The sequence below is a fragment of the Scylla paramamosain genome, chromosome 33, assembly GCF_035594125.1.
Source record: "Scylla paramamosain isolate STU-SP2022 chromosome 33, ASM3559412v1, whole genome shotgun sequence".
Classification (NCBI taxonomy): domain Eukaryota; kingdom Metazoa; phylum Arthropoda; class Malacostraca; order Decapoda; family Portunidae; genus Scylla; species Scylla paramamosain.
In genome coordinates, this window is record NC_087183.1 from 11,457,368 (window position 1) to 11,469,867 (window position 12,500).

A 12,500-nucleotide genomic window follows, 5' to 3' on the forward strand; every position below is an offset into this window, starting at 1 on the left:
CTATGAGGAGTGCAACAAGGACTACCTGAAAAAGGAGGAAACTGTATCATCTTTTGTCAATAAGTGTAGGTGTTGTAGTGTCTTGCAATGATTTGTGCAAGGAAAGTATAGTATATTGTCTACAAGTTAATTTATGGAGGTGAAAGTTATAAATATAGTTGTAGAGATGAAGTTAATGTGACTTTTGAGGATCATGATGAAAACTAGTCATTGTAATATTTATTTTAGCATTGTCTTCCATTTTAGCATGTCTTCCATTGCAGTGCTTTCTTAGTTTGCAAATTTTTTCATTACTGTATTGAATTTACATCATTACTATTTATCTTGGATAGTTGATCATTTATTTTGATGGTGAATATGTATATTTTGGTGTTTAATCAATTTGTTCCACTGCCATAGATCGAAGCACCATTCATGAGGTGCGGAACTTGAGGGTGAACCTGAATGATTTTGAACAGAAGAAGGTCATTGGCAAGGGCAAGTTTGGCGTGGTGCAGGTAGTGCAGGAAAAGGCCACTGGGAATGTGTATGCCCTCAAGACACTACGCAAGTCTGACACCTTGTCCCAGAAACATGTGAGTACTCATAAGGGAGGAAAGATGGCTGCCTCTCTAGATATCACTTCAAACTGGTGAGAGAGAGAGAGAGAGAGAGAGAGAGAGAGAGAGAGAGAGAGAGAGAGAGAGAGAGAGAGAGAGAGAGAGAGAGAGAGAGAGAGAGAGAGAGAGAGAGAGAGAGAGAGAATGAATGAGTGCTTGTCAAAAGATGCTTACTTGCATGTTTTTAATTCTCCTTTATGTATGGCTCTTTAGAGAAAGTATGCAAGGGAACTAAGGTATCACAAACAGCAGATGTATTATGTAGTATGCTTCTTAGAGTAAACATACATAAATGTATTTTGTATTTTGTAATGTATATTAGTTTTTAACGTCTTATTTTTTATTATCATTATTATTTTTTTTATTTATTTATTTATTTTTTTTTTTCAGGTGACATTTTATGAAGAAGAAAGAGACATTTTGGCAAAAGCAACGTCTGCTTGGATGACCCACCTGCATTATGCATTCCAGGTAGGAAACAACTTTCATGCAAATTTAATTTGCACAACACAGTTTATAGATTTATCTCCTAAATTCAGAAGAAAAAAATCTTGTATAATGAAACTGCACAGTTGACATATCATGCCTGTCATGGCATTACTGCCTCCTCAGGATGCCCAGCAGCTGTACTTGGTGATGGATTTCCACCCTGGAGGTGACCTGCTGTCTTTGTTGGACCGTTATGATGGCAGCTTTTCTGAGGAAATGACCTGCTTCTACCTGGCTGAAGTCACTTTGGCTGTTCATGACTTGCACTCCATGGGATATGTTCACAGGTGCCTACTGCCACCTATGCACTTTTAAAGTACTTAAATCTCATTCCTAAATAGGATTTGGGACATGACTGACATTTTTCCAATAGTTTATCATAGTTCATTACATATATTAAGGATGATATGATAAAAAAATACACTTGTATATGTTTTTGGAATTACATTGATGTGTTTACTTCACCTAAATATATATACCATGCAGTGAATACTGTACTTGAATTTTTTTTCTGATTGGTAACTTAAAGAGTATTCTATATTCAGCTATCTATTTAGGAGGTTCATTGATCTACAGATGTTATATTTCTTTGAAAAACCCTTATTTCACTCAAGATTAATATTTTCTCAGGGACATCAAACCAGAAAATATTCTCATTGACCGCTGTGGACACTTGAAGTTGGCGGACTTTGGCTCAGCAGCACGACTCACCTCCAGCGGCGTAGTGAGGAGCAAGATGCCTGTAGGAACCCCTGACTATATTGCTCCAGAAGTCCTACAGTCCTTGGATGGGGATATCAATGTTCCCTATGGTGTAAGCAGAAATGCCCTCATTTGGATTTTTCTGATACATTTTATGATCTTGTAATAAAAATGTACAACAGTAAAGCATGATACACTACACACATTAATTTGTGCTTCTCTTTTCAGACTGAGTGTGATATGTGGTCACTTGGTATTGTAATGTATGAAATGTTATATGGCTTCACACCTTTCAAAGGGGACCAAGTTGTTACCACCTACAGTAACATCATGAATTACCGTGTAAGTAGAAACTGTTTCCAGCAAAACTGAGAGTTGCTGTAGTTCTTTGATAAATCTCATATTTGGATACTTCATTAGTCCACAGCATTCTTTTCATACATTTCTTGTTTTCATTCTTCCTCTCTCTCTCTCTCTCTCTCTCTCTCTCTCTCTCTCTCTCTCTCTCTCTCTCTCTCTCTCTCTCTCTCTCTCTCTCTCTCTCTCTCTCTCTCTCTCTCTCTCTCTCTCTCTCTCTCTCCATAATTCTTAAGAATTTCTAAAAAAAGAAAAAAAATTGCAATAATTCAGTTCACTGTTTCTTTCATTGTAACAGCTCTAACTTTATTATTTTCTTCATAAGGAGACACTGAAGTTTGATGACAAGGAGAAGGCCGTTAGTGAGACGGCCAAGGCATTGATGCGAGGGCTGCTGGAAGAAGCCTCTCACCGTCTCACCCACTCTGGCCTGTTGCAACACAAGTTCTTCCTCCACATCAACTGGAATGACCTCAGGAACAGTAGGTGTCATATAAAAACAATGCAATACAAAAAAAAAGAATACAATACAAAAATATTGTATTGATAAAGTGGCATTTCTCCTTTTCCTTTCCCTTATTTTCTCTTGGCTTTGATACCACTTTACAGGATAAAAATGCTTACAGAAATTATAAGAGACTTATTGTCAAACAACATAAAACAAAATGTAATATGATGAACTTTATCAAGCAAAGACAGAAGACATTCCATTGGTTCTTGTCCTACACCCTAGTCTTGCACACTGCATTGCCCTCAACCATCTCCCCCTCCACTCTTTCAAGTGCTCCAGCAGTGTCCATTTAATGTAAAGTTCTCTCAGACATGCTTGAGGATGCCATTATACTCATATTGTTAATCACATGTTTTTCTTTTCTTATATATTCTCTGATAGAGGTTATTTTCCATGAAGTTACACATTGGACATGCCTACTTTGCAGCTGCACCTCCCTTTGTTCCCATTGTAAATGGCCTAGATGATACCAGCAACTTTGAGGAGTTTGAGAATGAACGGCGGATGCCTTCTATGGATGCTTTCCGTGTGCCTCAAACCTTTACTGGGAAGAACCTGCCATTTGTGGGCTTCACTTACAATAGACAGAATCCTGAGACTGAAAAGTAGGTAGCTCTTTTTGTATAACTTTTATAAAAGTGTTTTCTTGTGGAATCTGCATTATTATTGTTAATTATTATTGTTGGGAACTGGAAATGAATTATATTCATGCCTTTATAAGATCTGGATACTGCATGAGGTGTCAGTGACATCACTGCATAAATGCACTTATTTCTAGTTGAGTATAGTTCATGATTGTAATGTTTCACTTCTTATGTCCATGAGCAGAACAATTCACACAAGTAACACAACAGCCATCAACATTTCCATACTCGATGAATCATTGAGAGAACCTTCTCAGCTGGAGGCACAACTCAAGATGCAGAGGAAAGAAAACCATGAACTAAAGCTGCAGGTATTGGAGGATGGGAATGTTCTGGTGCTTATTTGTGACCACTATATATTAAGTAATTTGCTTTATGCAAAATCCTCATTGTCTTTACTTATTGGTGTTAGTTGTTCATGTGATATCAAGAAGTGGTGCTCTGACTCTACAAGCCAGGTTCTTATTTTAGCTTCAGGCGATGAAGGATGGAGAGGGTGAACGTCACCTGAAGTTGAAGGATTATAAATTGAAGGAGGCTGAGATGCGGGTGGAGTACCTGGAGAAAGAGCGCCAGCGCCTTGAGGAAGAAAATGTCAAGAAAGAGAGAGAAGCTGTTGTTAGTATGCAGTACCTTGGATTAAAAGGAAACTAATTTTCTTGAAATATACATAATTAGATCATGCAAGGCTTTCAGATTCATATTGGTAGTGAGAGAAAAACATTATTTAAATTTTAAAAAGAAAAATTGTATGAACTTGTAGATTATGTTGTGCTTTTCCCCATGGCATTATGAAGTAGTTGAGTCGGATGTCAACTAAAATAAAAACGGGTTCAGTGGTTGGAATTGAGATGCTGGAAAGTTTCCTATGGGAGTTGTACAAATTGTCTCAACCTTACCCAGAACTACAAGAAGGACTTGGCCAACGAGCGAGCAGACCGCACAAAGACGGAGAGGGAGGTGATCGACTTGATCAAGGATATGAAAAAGAAGTGGAAAGCTGATGCAGCAAAGAAGACAGAGGAATATGATGTTAAAATCAATGTAAATTTGTCTGTTTTCATATCTTCACTTGTTAATCTATATCTTTATGTAGAATTACACCTTTATAAATCATGATGAACAAAATATTTAATTGGTCCAAGACAAGTAAGCCATCTTCCCTTTGCTTTAGGTTTTCAATGGGGCATCTTATCTTTTCCTTTACTAGTTGTATATATATTCATAATTCACTTTATTTTCCAGGCTTATGAGGGGGAAGTAGCTTACTTGAAAGCTCAGCACCAGGAGGTTGGCAGTGCCTTGCTGGAGAGAGAGAAGGAGTTTCAGGCAGTTATGCTAAAAAATAAGGAACTGAAGAAAACCATCGCAAATATGGTGAGTAGAATACAAAAAAGGAACTTTTTTTTCCATTTAGAACATGAACAATAGAATCTACAGAAACAAAATTTACCTGACAGTTTGATTACAAGTTTTTAGAAAATGTTGAATATATATTTTGATGTATAATCTAAGTGTGGTGTAAAATGAATATGGTATACATATGTATAAAATAATTAGATAATTTTCAGTCTTAAGTAATTAAGGAATCTAGTGGTGTAGAGTGGCTTAGTGGTGTAATGGTTGTGTTGCTTACCTCACAACTGACACATCTGAGAATCAAGTCCTCAGTCAGACTGAGACAATATGGGGATTGTTTTGTTTCATGTGATAGTCCTTGTTTGCATAACGATACATGAGAACATAAATTGAGGACTTATAATCTCTGCATTCAGTAGTAAAATTCTAGAAACTCTCCATGCCTGTATGAATGGATTTGTGAGTAGCAGGCTGTTGTTTATCAGTTTCTTAATAGATAACTTGCTACAGGAGAAAGCAAGACTGACCCAGAAGAAACCAGAGCAGTGCAGTGGGGTGTGTGATGCAGCCAAGGCATTGCAACTGGAACTGACAGAAATTTCATCAAAGCTTGATGAGCAAAAAGCCAAAAATCATGAGGCAGAGAGCAGGCTCCTTGAGGCTGTAAATGAAACCAGAAATCTGGAGAAAACTCTTCTGGAGAGAACCAAGGAGGAGGATGAGAAGAGAGATCTAGAGAAATACATTGATAATTTGACCATCAAAACAACCAAATTGGAAGAAGAGTTAGAAGCCTCTACGAAGAAATTCCAGAGCTTGAAGGAACAGGTGGGTGCCCTGAAAACATAGTACATAATGCTGACGTATTTGCCAAGTAAGATTTTATGTATGCTGTAAATGAAAAACATGTCAGTTTACAAGTTTCTTTTTTTAATCTTTCTATTCATTTGTCTATTGATTTTTCATATATTCGTCCATTTGTGTACTATTATGTAAATGTGAAAACTTAATTTCTGCTTTTGGGAGGATGGCATGAATTATTTCATAGTTTTAAAAAAACAGCAGCTGATATTTATTTATTTACTTATTTATTTTTATTTTATTTTATTTATTTATTTATTTATTTATTTATTTATTTATTTATTTATTTTATTTATTTATTTATTTTTAATATTTTTTTTATTTATTCTGAAGAAATCAGAATTATATTATCAGTATCTTATAAAACTAATTATCAAACATCAGGAACATCAAGAGAAGAAGAAACAAATTGATTACCTCAAGAATCAAGTACACCGAGAGAAAGAGGAGTGTTCACGTCTGCGTCAGCAGCTGCAGGTATTGATATTGTTTCTTTCAAATCATGTTGATAAAACATATGAATTTTGATTCAGAAAATGTAGTGGAGCTTAAGCTTAACTTCTTACTTCCTTAGGACTCACAAAAATTTCAATGCCCTTTAACTGTATTGAATTTTGAGTTAAAAGATTGCTATATTTAAGGTGTTTGAAGCACTTGTTGGCAAAATGATGTATCAAAGCACAACTGTGTGACAGAGCATAGTGTCATCAAGTAACAGAAAGCTGACTTATGTCAACAGGGAATTTTCCTTTCAAAATCCAAATATTTGTATATTTGGATAATATTGTATAACAATGAAATTAATGGCATAAATTTTTTAATAAAAATTTCATTCAAAGCAAAATCAGAGGTTCTGAGAGTGAACTCAATGGAAATTACCTAATATTCTATAAATCTTATTTCCAGAATGTGTCCTGCCAGCTGAATGAATCAATAGCAAGCCTCTCAAGCTTGGGCTCCACCCACAGCCTAAAAGAAGAGGAACAGGAGGCCAAGATAAAAGAACTGGAGAAAGAGTTAAAGGTTGTCACTGGTGACAAAGTGAACCTCCAGTCTCAGCTCATGATTGTCAAAGCCAAAGAAGGTAGGTTTTGGTGGGCGCCCCTTTCACTTTTTTTGTACTGATCAATACTTTAAGGATATTTGAGCTTTTCATTCTTTGGTTTCCTTCCATCATTGTGTTTATTCATCACTTATTTTTTAAAGTAATAAGGAGCACCATCTGAGCCAGGGTTTGTGTCTTGGCAGGAGAACATAAGGCTAAGATATCAGAGTTGGAGCTTCTTCTTGCCAAACTGGATGAGACTGTCAATCAGTTGGAGGGTAAGAAACATTCCACTGAGGCCTGTGAGGATATGTACAAAGCAAGGCTGGAGTGCTTGGAGACCCAGCTTGATGGTGCCCGTTCAGCTCTTTCCCAGGAGAAGGAAAAAGTGAAAAAGCTGACAGAGGATCTAAAACAGGTATGTTAAACAGCACACTGGCATGAGATGGTCTGGGTCTTATGAACTACAGAAGAAATTATCTTATATCTAGGACTGATCAAATGATGCAAATTCAAGAAAATGTGTATTAATAACAGCAATTTTCTACAGTTTAAGCAGGAACTGTCAGATTGCAAACTTGATCTACGAGTTGCTGAACGTGAGGCAAAATCAACCCAAGATACAATAGCTTTCTTACGGGAGAAGAACAGAGAGCAGAGATCCCAGCTTGGAGAGAAGGAGGTAAGCCAAATTCCTTCATTCATCATTAGGATCTTGTCTTACCGAGCTCATACCTGAAGTAGAACATTCTCTCTGATATCTTTTTCCTCCATTCATTGATGTGAATTAATAATGAAGTATTTGGGACCTGGATAAGTTTTCAATATTTTATTACTGTTTGCTTATTCTAATCAACTTTCTGTGTGTGTCCATTTGGCTTATTTATCTCCCAGGCTGCCATAAAGATGGCTTCTGAAGTGGAAGCTGATTACCAGAAAACCATTGAAAAGTTAGAGGGTGAAATCAAATCCAGAGAGGCAGATATTGATAAGCAGAAGCTGGAGCATCAGGTGAGTTGTCTTGAATCATTGAGAATAATTCTGATGTAAGGTTTCTGTAATTTTACATACTATGAACTTTGTGGACTCAGTGCTTTGAGTTAAACAATATTTAGTTTATAACATTTTCAGCATGCATGTTCCAAGCTTGAGGAAAAGATCAAGAGCCTGGAGGAAGTCAAGAGGAGTGGGGAGCAGCACCAACGTAAGCTCCAGGAGGTACACCAGCAGATAGACAGCCTGAAGGTGGTAACACATGAATCCTTTTCTGTGTATTATATATTGTATGTGAACACTTCAAATTACATAAATGGGGTTGTGAGTCACATATAGTAAATAAAGTATGATGAAGTTATTTTGATTTATGTGAGCATGTCTGCATGACCTTTGTCTAATGATTCCTTGTATTAATACTTGCTTTTTCATTCAGCTTGAGAAGCGGGGTCTGGAATCTCAGATTAAGTTGGAAGAGGCAGCCAAGGTTCGGGTGGAGCAGGAAAAGTCTTCTCTTAAACAAGAAATTGCTGAGCTACAGAAAAAACTTCAACAGTCTGAACTGGTATGACACATTTGAGACTTTGGTGGTATTTGAAAGTATTATAGGTGGAAGGGAGAGGGATTCTGTGTAATATTAATGGTGTAGTGTACTGGTTGAAAATTATTGTTTTTGTCAAGGTTCACGATTGTTGAGTCTTATCTGTTTTTATCCTTTTCTATGAAAAATATGAACATTGAGCTGTTTATTTACAGTGTTAAGTGTTGGGAAAGACTTGCACTTCATTTATTTGCTTTTCAAACCACTTCTAGAAGGTGTTCTTGGGAAGCACAAGTTCAGTTTGGTGATCTGGCTGCTGCCTGTCACTACTGAAAACATGTAGCTCCTGAAGAACACTACATATTTGTCATTGTTCCAGAATCACCTTACATTTAATCAGAAACTATCCTTCAAGGAAAAGCTTAAATGCTTGTGCTACCTGTACAGACGATCTCCCAGCTGAAGCAAGTGTGCACAGACCAAGATGAGGAACTATCTCAGATGGAGGCTCAGGCTGATGTTATTAAGCAACTCTCACAGGAAGAGTGAGTTTTCATGTCAGTTTCAGTCATGATCATAATACTCAGGGATATTAAATCAATTAATACATTAAAATGGTTCTACTAGAAGTTAAGTTTATCTTGTATAAGCTTTTCTTCATTTTGATATAAAGAAATAAGCCAAGTAAAAGGATTTTTGTCATTATTTAATGTATTTTACAGAGCTCGGCTGAACCAGGAGATTGAGAAGCTTCAAGCTGATATCCGAGCTGCTAGGGCATCTGCTAATGAAGAAAAATCTCTCAAGCTCTTCCAGGAAAAAAAAGTGAAAGAACTAGAAAAACAGTTGAGAGAAGCTGATGCTGAAACTGATCAACAAATTGTGCAGATCAATGAGCGGCTGAGGGAAGCAGAGGAGGGCAAGCAAGTGTTGCGGCAGCAGGTAAGATGAATCCTCCTACCCTGCACTGTTGCTGAAAGAGAGGTGTAGTGCCTGCCTAGCAAGGGCTTACAGAAAGCCAAGTGAAAAATGAGAGTTTAGAGGTAGAGTAGAATATGAAGAGACATGTGGCAGTGTTCTTTCCAATCTTGTTTGTGTGAGATTTTTTCCTGTTTATGAATCTGGGTTCCCATTTGTTTATGAGTAGTGATGTTATTAATGATTATTTCTTATAAGATTGATGTAAAAAAATATAATTTATTTAATTTTTCTAATTTTTCAAAATTGCAGATCCCTTGTCTCTGCTCTAGAAAACATTTTAAAGGGCATTTTTAATTGAGTTGGTGCACTAATGCAATTTCTTATCCTATTGACCAGAATGATGCTGTGGACCAAGAACTGAGTGAGGCAATGACACTTCTCAAGAACCTGGAACACAAGCTGATCGAGGTGAAAGAGCCAGCGTGACCTTGCCCAGCAGGAGTGTGCCGGCCACATTGAGCACATCCACACCCTTAAGGAGTCTAACTTTAAGCTTACTGAAGGGCTGGAGGAGGCCATATCCAAGGCTGAGCTATACAAGTGCAGGTGAGGAAGGGGAGTATTTTTAACCCTTTCAAGCAGTATTACCCTTTTCACTTCCATAAATCCAGTATTACCTTAGAAGTTACATTGTGTCATCACTTTTATAGTTTTCCTAATATATTTCACATACTTCATGGAATGAATATGGATTTGCAGAAGACCTCAGCTCAGAAATGTTTTGTATTTAGATGTAGTCTTGAAGCCTGTGGCTCAGTCATGGTGGTCCACCAGTGCTACTACTCCTTGTGTCTATCTCTTAGTATATGATATTGTAATGATGAAGTTTTTTTTAAATTATAGTTTTGGTTGCTGCATCTGAAGTACAAATGTTACGGTGTTAGATACATTGCTTGACTCATTTAAGGAACCTGTTACACAGCATCATTTCCATTTTAGGATTGAGGAGGTAGAAAGGACTCTGGCAGACCAGCGAGCCTTGCAAGAAGACACCAGAGTAAAGATGCAATGCACCATCAACCAGCAAACCAAATTGATAGACTTCCTGCAGTCGAAAATGGACAACAAGAAAAAGAAGGTGTGCAAAAGATGCAAGAAATACCAAATCTTGCTATATTTGGTTGATTTACAATTTTATGGCATGTTATTTAATGTTACTGTAAAATTTTATTTCTATTGTATAACTCCTGTATACTTCTCTCTCTCTCTCTCTCTCTCTCTCTCTCTCTCTCTCTCTCTCTCTCTCTCTCTCTCTCTCTCTCTCTCTCTCTCTCTCTCTCTCTCTCTCTCTCTCTCTCTCTCTCTCTCAGTTGTTTCTGTATTATGGTGACCCATGTCATTGTTTTTGTTCAGCATGCTGTCATGGTAACACCATATTTCTCTGCTAGAAAACCTGTTAAATTTTAAATAATCTCAGCCTGTATACGTTAACAAAATTCACTCTTTTGCAGAATCTGAAGGACAAGTTGTTTGGAAAGGAGAATAAGGAGAACTTTGGTTTCTCAATGCCCCATCAGTACCGCGAACTGGAAGACATGCTTGCCCAGGAACGCTCCACCAAGAGACGTCTGGAGGAAGAGCTGGCCAAGGCTCGGGCAGCACTCAAAGGTAGGATCTAATATGTTACTCTGCTTAGAAATCTTGATTTTCTCCTTAATTTCTTGGTCTCCCCTTTAAATATGCTTGTGCATGCCTGCATGTATGTATGTGCACCCTTGCACACATGTGCACCCTTGCACACATGTGCACATTATGTCAGAAAAGCCAGAAATAATCTCATCCTGAGGGGTAAAACATGAAATTATGGAAATTCTCTCTCTCTCTCTCTCTCTCTCTCTCTCTCTCTCTCTCTCTCTCTCTCTCTCTCTCTCTCTCTCTCTCTCTCTCTCTCTCTCTCTCTCTCTCTCTCTCTCTCTCTCTCTCTTTCAGTATACTATGTATATAGTGTACTAAATATAGTTTATTACTGTGAATTATTTCATGTATCATGTCCATGACATATTGAATAAGTATAACAGAAAGGCATTAATTCTCTTTTCATTGTCAGTGGCAACATTCATCCACTGTGTGACATACATTCCAGGTAACACAATGGATAGCAGAGATACCCCAAGAGCTTCCCGCACACCATTACTTCCCCGCACCCCAATGCCTCCTCCCTCCCCTCGATTACCCCAAACACCCCAAACCAAGAGACCAGCACCCATAGGGGGAGAGAAGACTCCCACCCCGCACCACAGTGCCTCAAGGCAACGCATGAGGCATAGCATCCCTCACAGGTGGGTTTCATCACATTGAAGTGATACTTATAATAAATGAAAAAAGTATGTAATGGTTTGCCTATTATTTCTGTATTATTGATGTTCTTATGTATGATAAGAACATGCAGCAGTCACAAGGAATACTTCATTGCAGGTGGCTGACAGGGTTGCAGATGCATGGCGGAAGGTGTGCTGGATGTCTGGGCAGCATCCCCTTTGCCCGTAGTGCTGCTAAGTGCCAAGAGTGTGGGACAACAGCACATATCAAATGCTCCCAGGAACTGCCACCCACTTGTGGACTCCCTATGCAATTTGCTCAACATCTTTCAAAAGATAGGACTGCACACTCCCCTGAGAAAAGACCAAGTTCTTCAAATGATCCTCACTATGTACTGCAGGGGTGGCTCAAGATGCCAAGGTAAGAGAGTAGCCTTACTATTCTGGGTCACATGATGGTAATTCATATAACAAAGATACTCATTGCATTACAATTGTGAACCCTACAGATCTGAGAAGTCATGCTGGGACAGTTGCTACATTTCTCTGGAAAAGGATGCTGTGTTGGTGTATGACTGTGAGCCATCTAGTACCACGCAGCCTCAGGCACGGGTCTCTCTCAACCGGCCAGGCTGCTCCACCACTGTCATGTCCACTGTGCCTCGTTCAGAGCTGCCCAGCACCAGCAGTGTGGATCTCCCATACATCTTGAAGGTAAAGAAGACTGCCAAGAGAATCACACTCTATTAGATACACTTGTTTATGAAGCATTGAATTGTGTATTATCAGTATGTTCACTGCTGTTTTCTCATCTTCATTAATAATGTATATCTTTGAGAGATGAACCTATTCAAGTAAATTTTCCATATTCAGTTCAGTTCATTATTTACTTACTGTCTATTTCCAGGTTGAAATCCGTGCCAAGACTGCAGGGGGGTTCTCAGACATGCTGTACCTCATGACCACCAACTTTGAAGAGAAGCAGACCTGGGTGACCGCACTGGAGAGTGTAGTGGCTCAGGTGAGGGAAAATCAATGTAGGAAAGGTCTTAGCATTTACAGCCCTTCATTTCTACTCTCTCTCTCTCTCTCTCTCTCTCTCTCTCTCTCTCTCTCTCTCTCTCTCTCTCTCTCTCTCTCTCTCTCTCTCTCTCTCTCTC

The 12,500-nt window shown here is 38.3% G+C and overlaps 1 protein-coding gene across 1 annotated transcript in view; it reads left to right on the plus strand.

Moving 5' to 3' along the window:
- Positions 1-12,500, plus strand: part of LOC135089457 (citron Rho-interacting kinase-like) — a 17,582-nt gene that overhangs the window by 876 nt on the left and 4,206 nt on the right. Inside the window, exons 2-30 of the mRNA XM_063985036.1 lie at positions 1-65; positions 400-575; positions 990-1,070; positions 1,212-1,375; positions 1,719-1,902; positions 2,019-2,132; positions 2,473-2,629; positions 3,086-3,263; positions 3,487-3,613; positions 3,774-3,920; positions 4,206-4,346; positions 4,548-4,679; positions 5,172-5,489; positions 5,907-5,999; positions 6,429-6,606; positions 6,771-6,985; positions 7,118-7,249; positions 7,462-7,578; positions 7,699-7,812; positions 7,997-8,125; positions 8,549-8,646; positions 8,824-9,043; positions 9,498-9,628; positions 10,022-10,160; positions 10,534-10,690; positions 11,166-11,361; positions 11,498-11,761; positions 11,850-12,054; positions 12,248-12,361. The exon at positions 1-65 is cut by the window's left edge and continues 156 nt beyond it. Coding sequence (XP_063841106.1) covers positions 1-65; positions 400-575; positions 990-1,070; positions 1,212-1,375; positions 1,719-1,902; positions 2,019-2,132; positions 2,473-2,629; positions 3,086-3,263; positions 3,487-3,613; positions 3,774-3,920; positions 4,206-4,346; positions 4,548-4,679; positions 5,172-5,489; positions 5,907-5,999; positions 6,429-6,606; positions 6,771-6,985; positions 7,118-7,249; positions 7,462-7,578; positions 7,699-7,812; positions 7,997-8,125; positions 8,549-8,646; positions 8,824-9,043; positions 9,498-9,628; positions 10,022-10,160; positions 10,534-10,690; positions 11,166-11,361; positions 11,498-11,761; positions 11,850-12,054; positions 12,248-12,361 — 4,486 coding nt within the window. The remainder of the gene's footprint in view (positions 66-399; positions 576-989; positions 1,071-1,211; positions 1,376-1,718; positions 1,903-2,018; positions 2,133-2,472; positions 2,630-3,085; positions 3,264-3,486; positions 3,614-3,773; positions 3,921-4,205; positions 4,347-4,547; positions 4,680-5,171; positions 5,490-5,906; positions 6,000-6,428; positions 6,607-6,770; positions 6,986-7,117; positions 7,250-7,461; positions 7,579-7,698; positions 7,813-7,996; positions 8,126-8,548; positions 8,647-8,823; positions 9,044-9,497; positions 9,629-10,021; positions 10,161-10,533; positions 10,691-11,165; positions 11,362-11,497; positions 11,762-11,849; positions 12,055-12,247; positions 12,362-12,500) is intronic.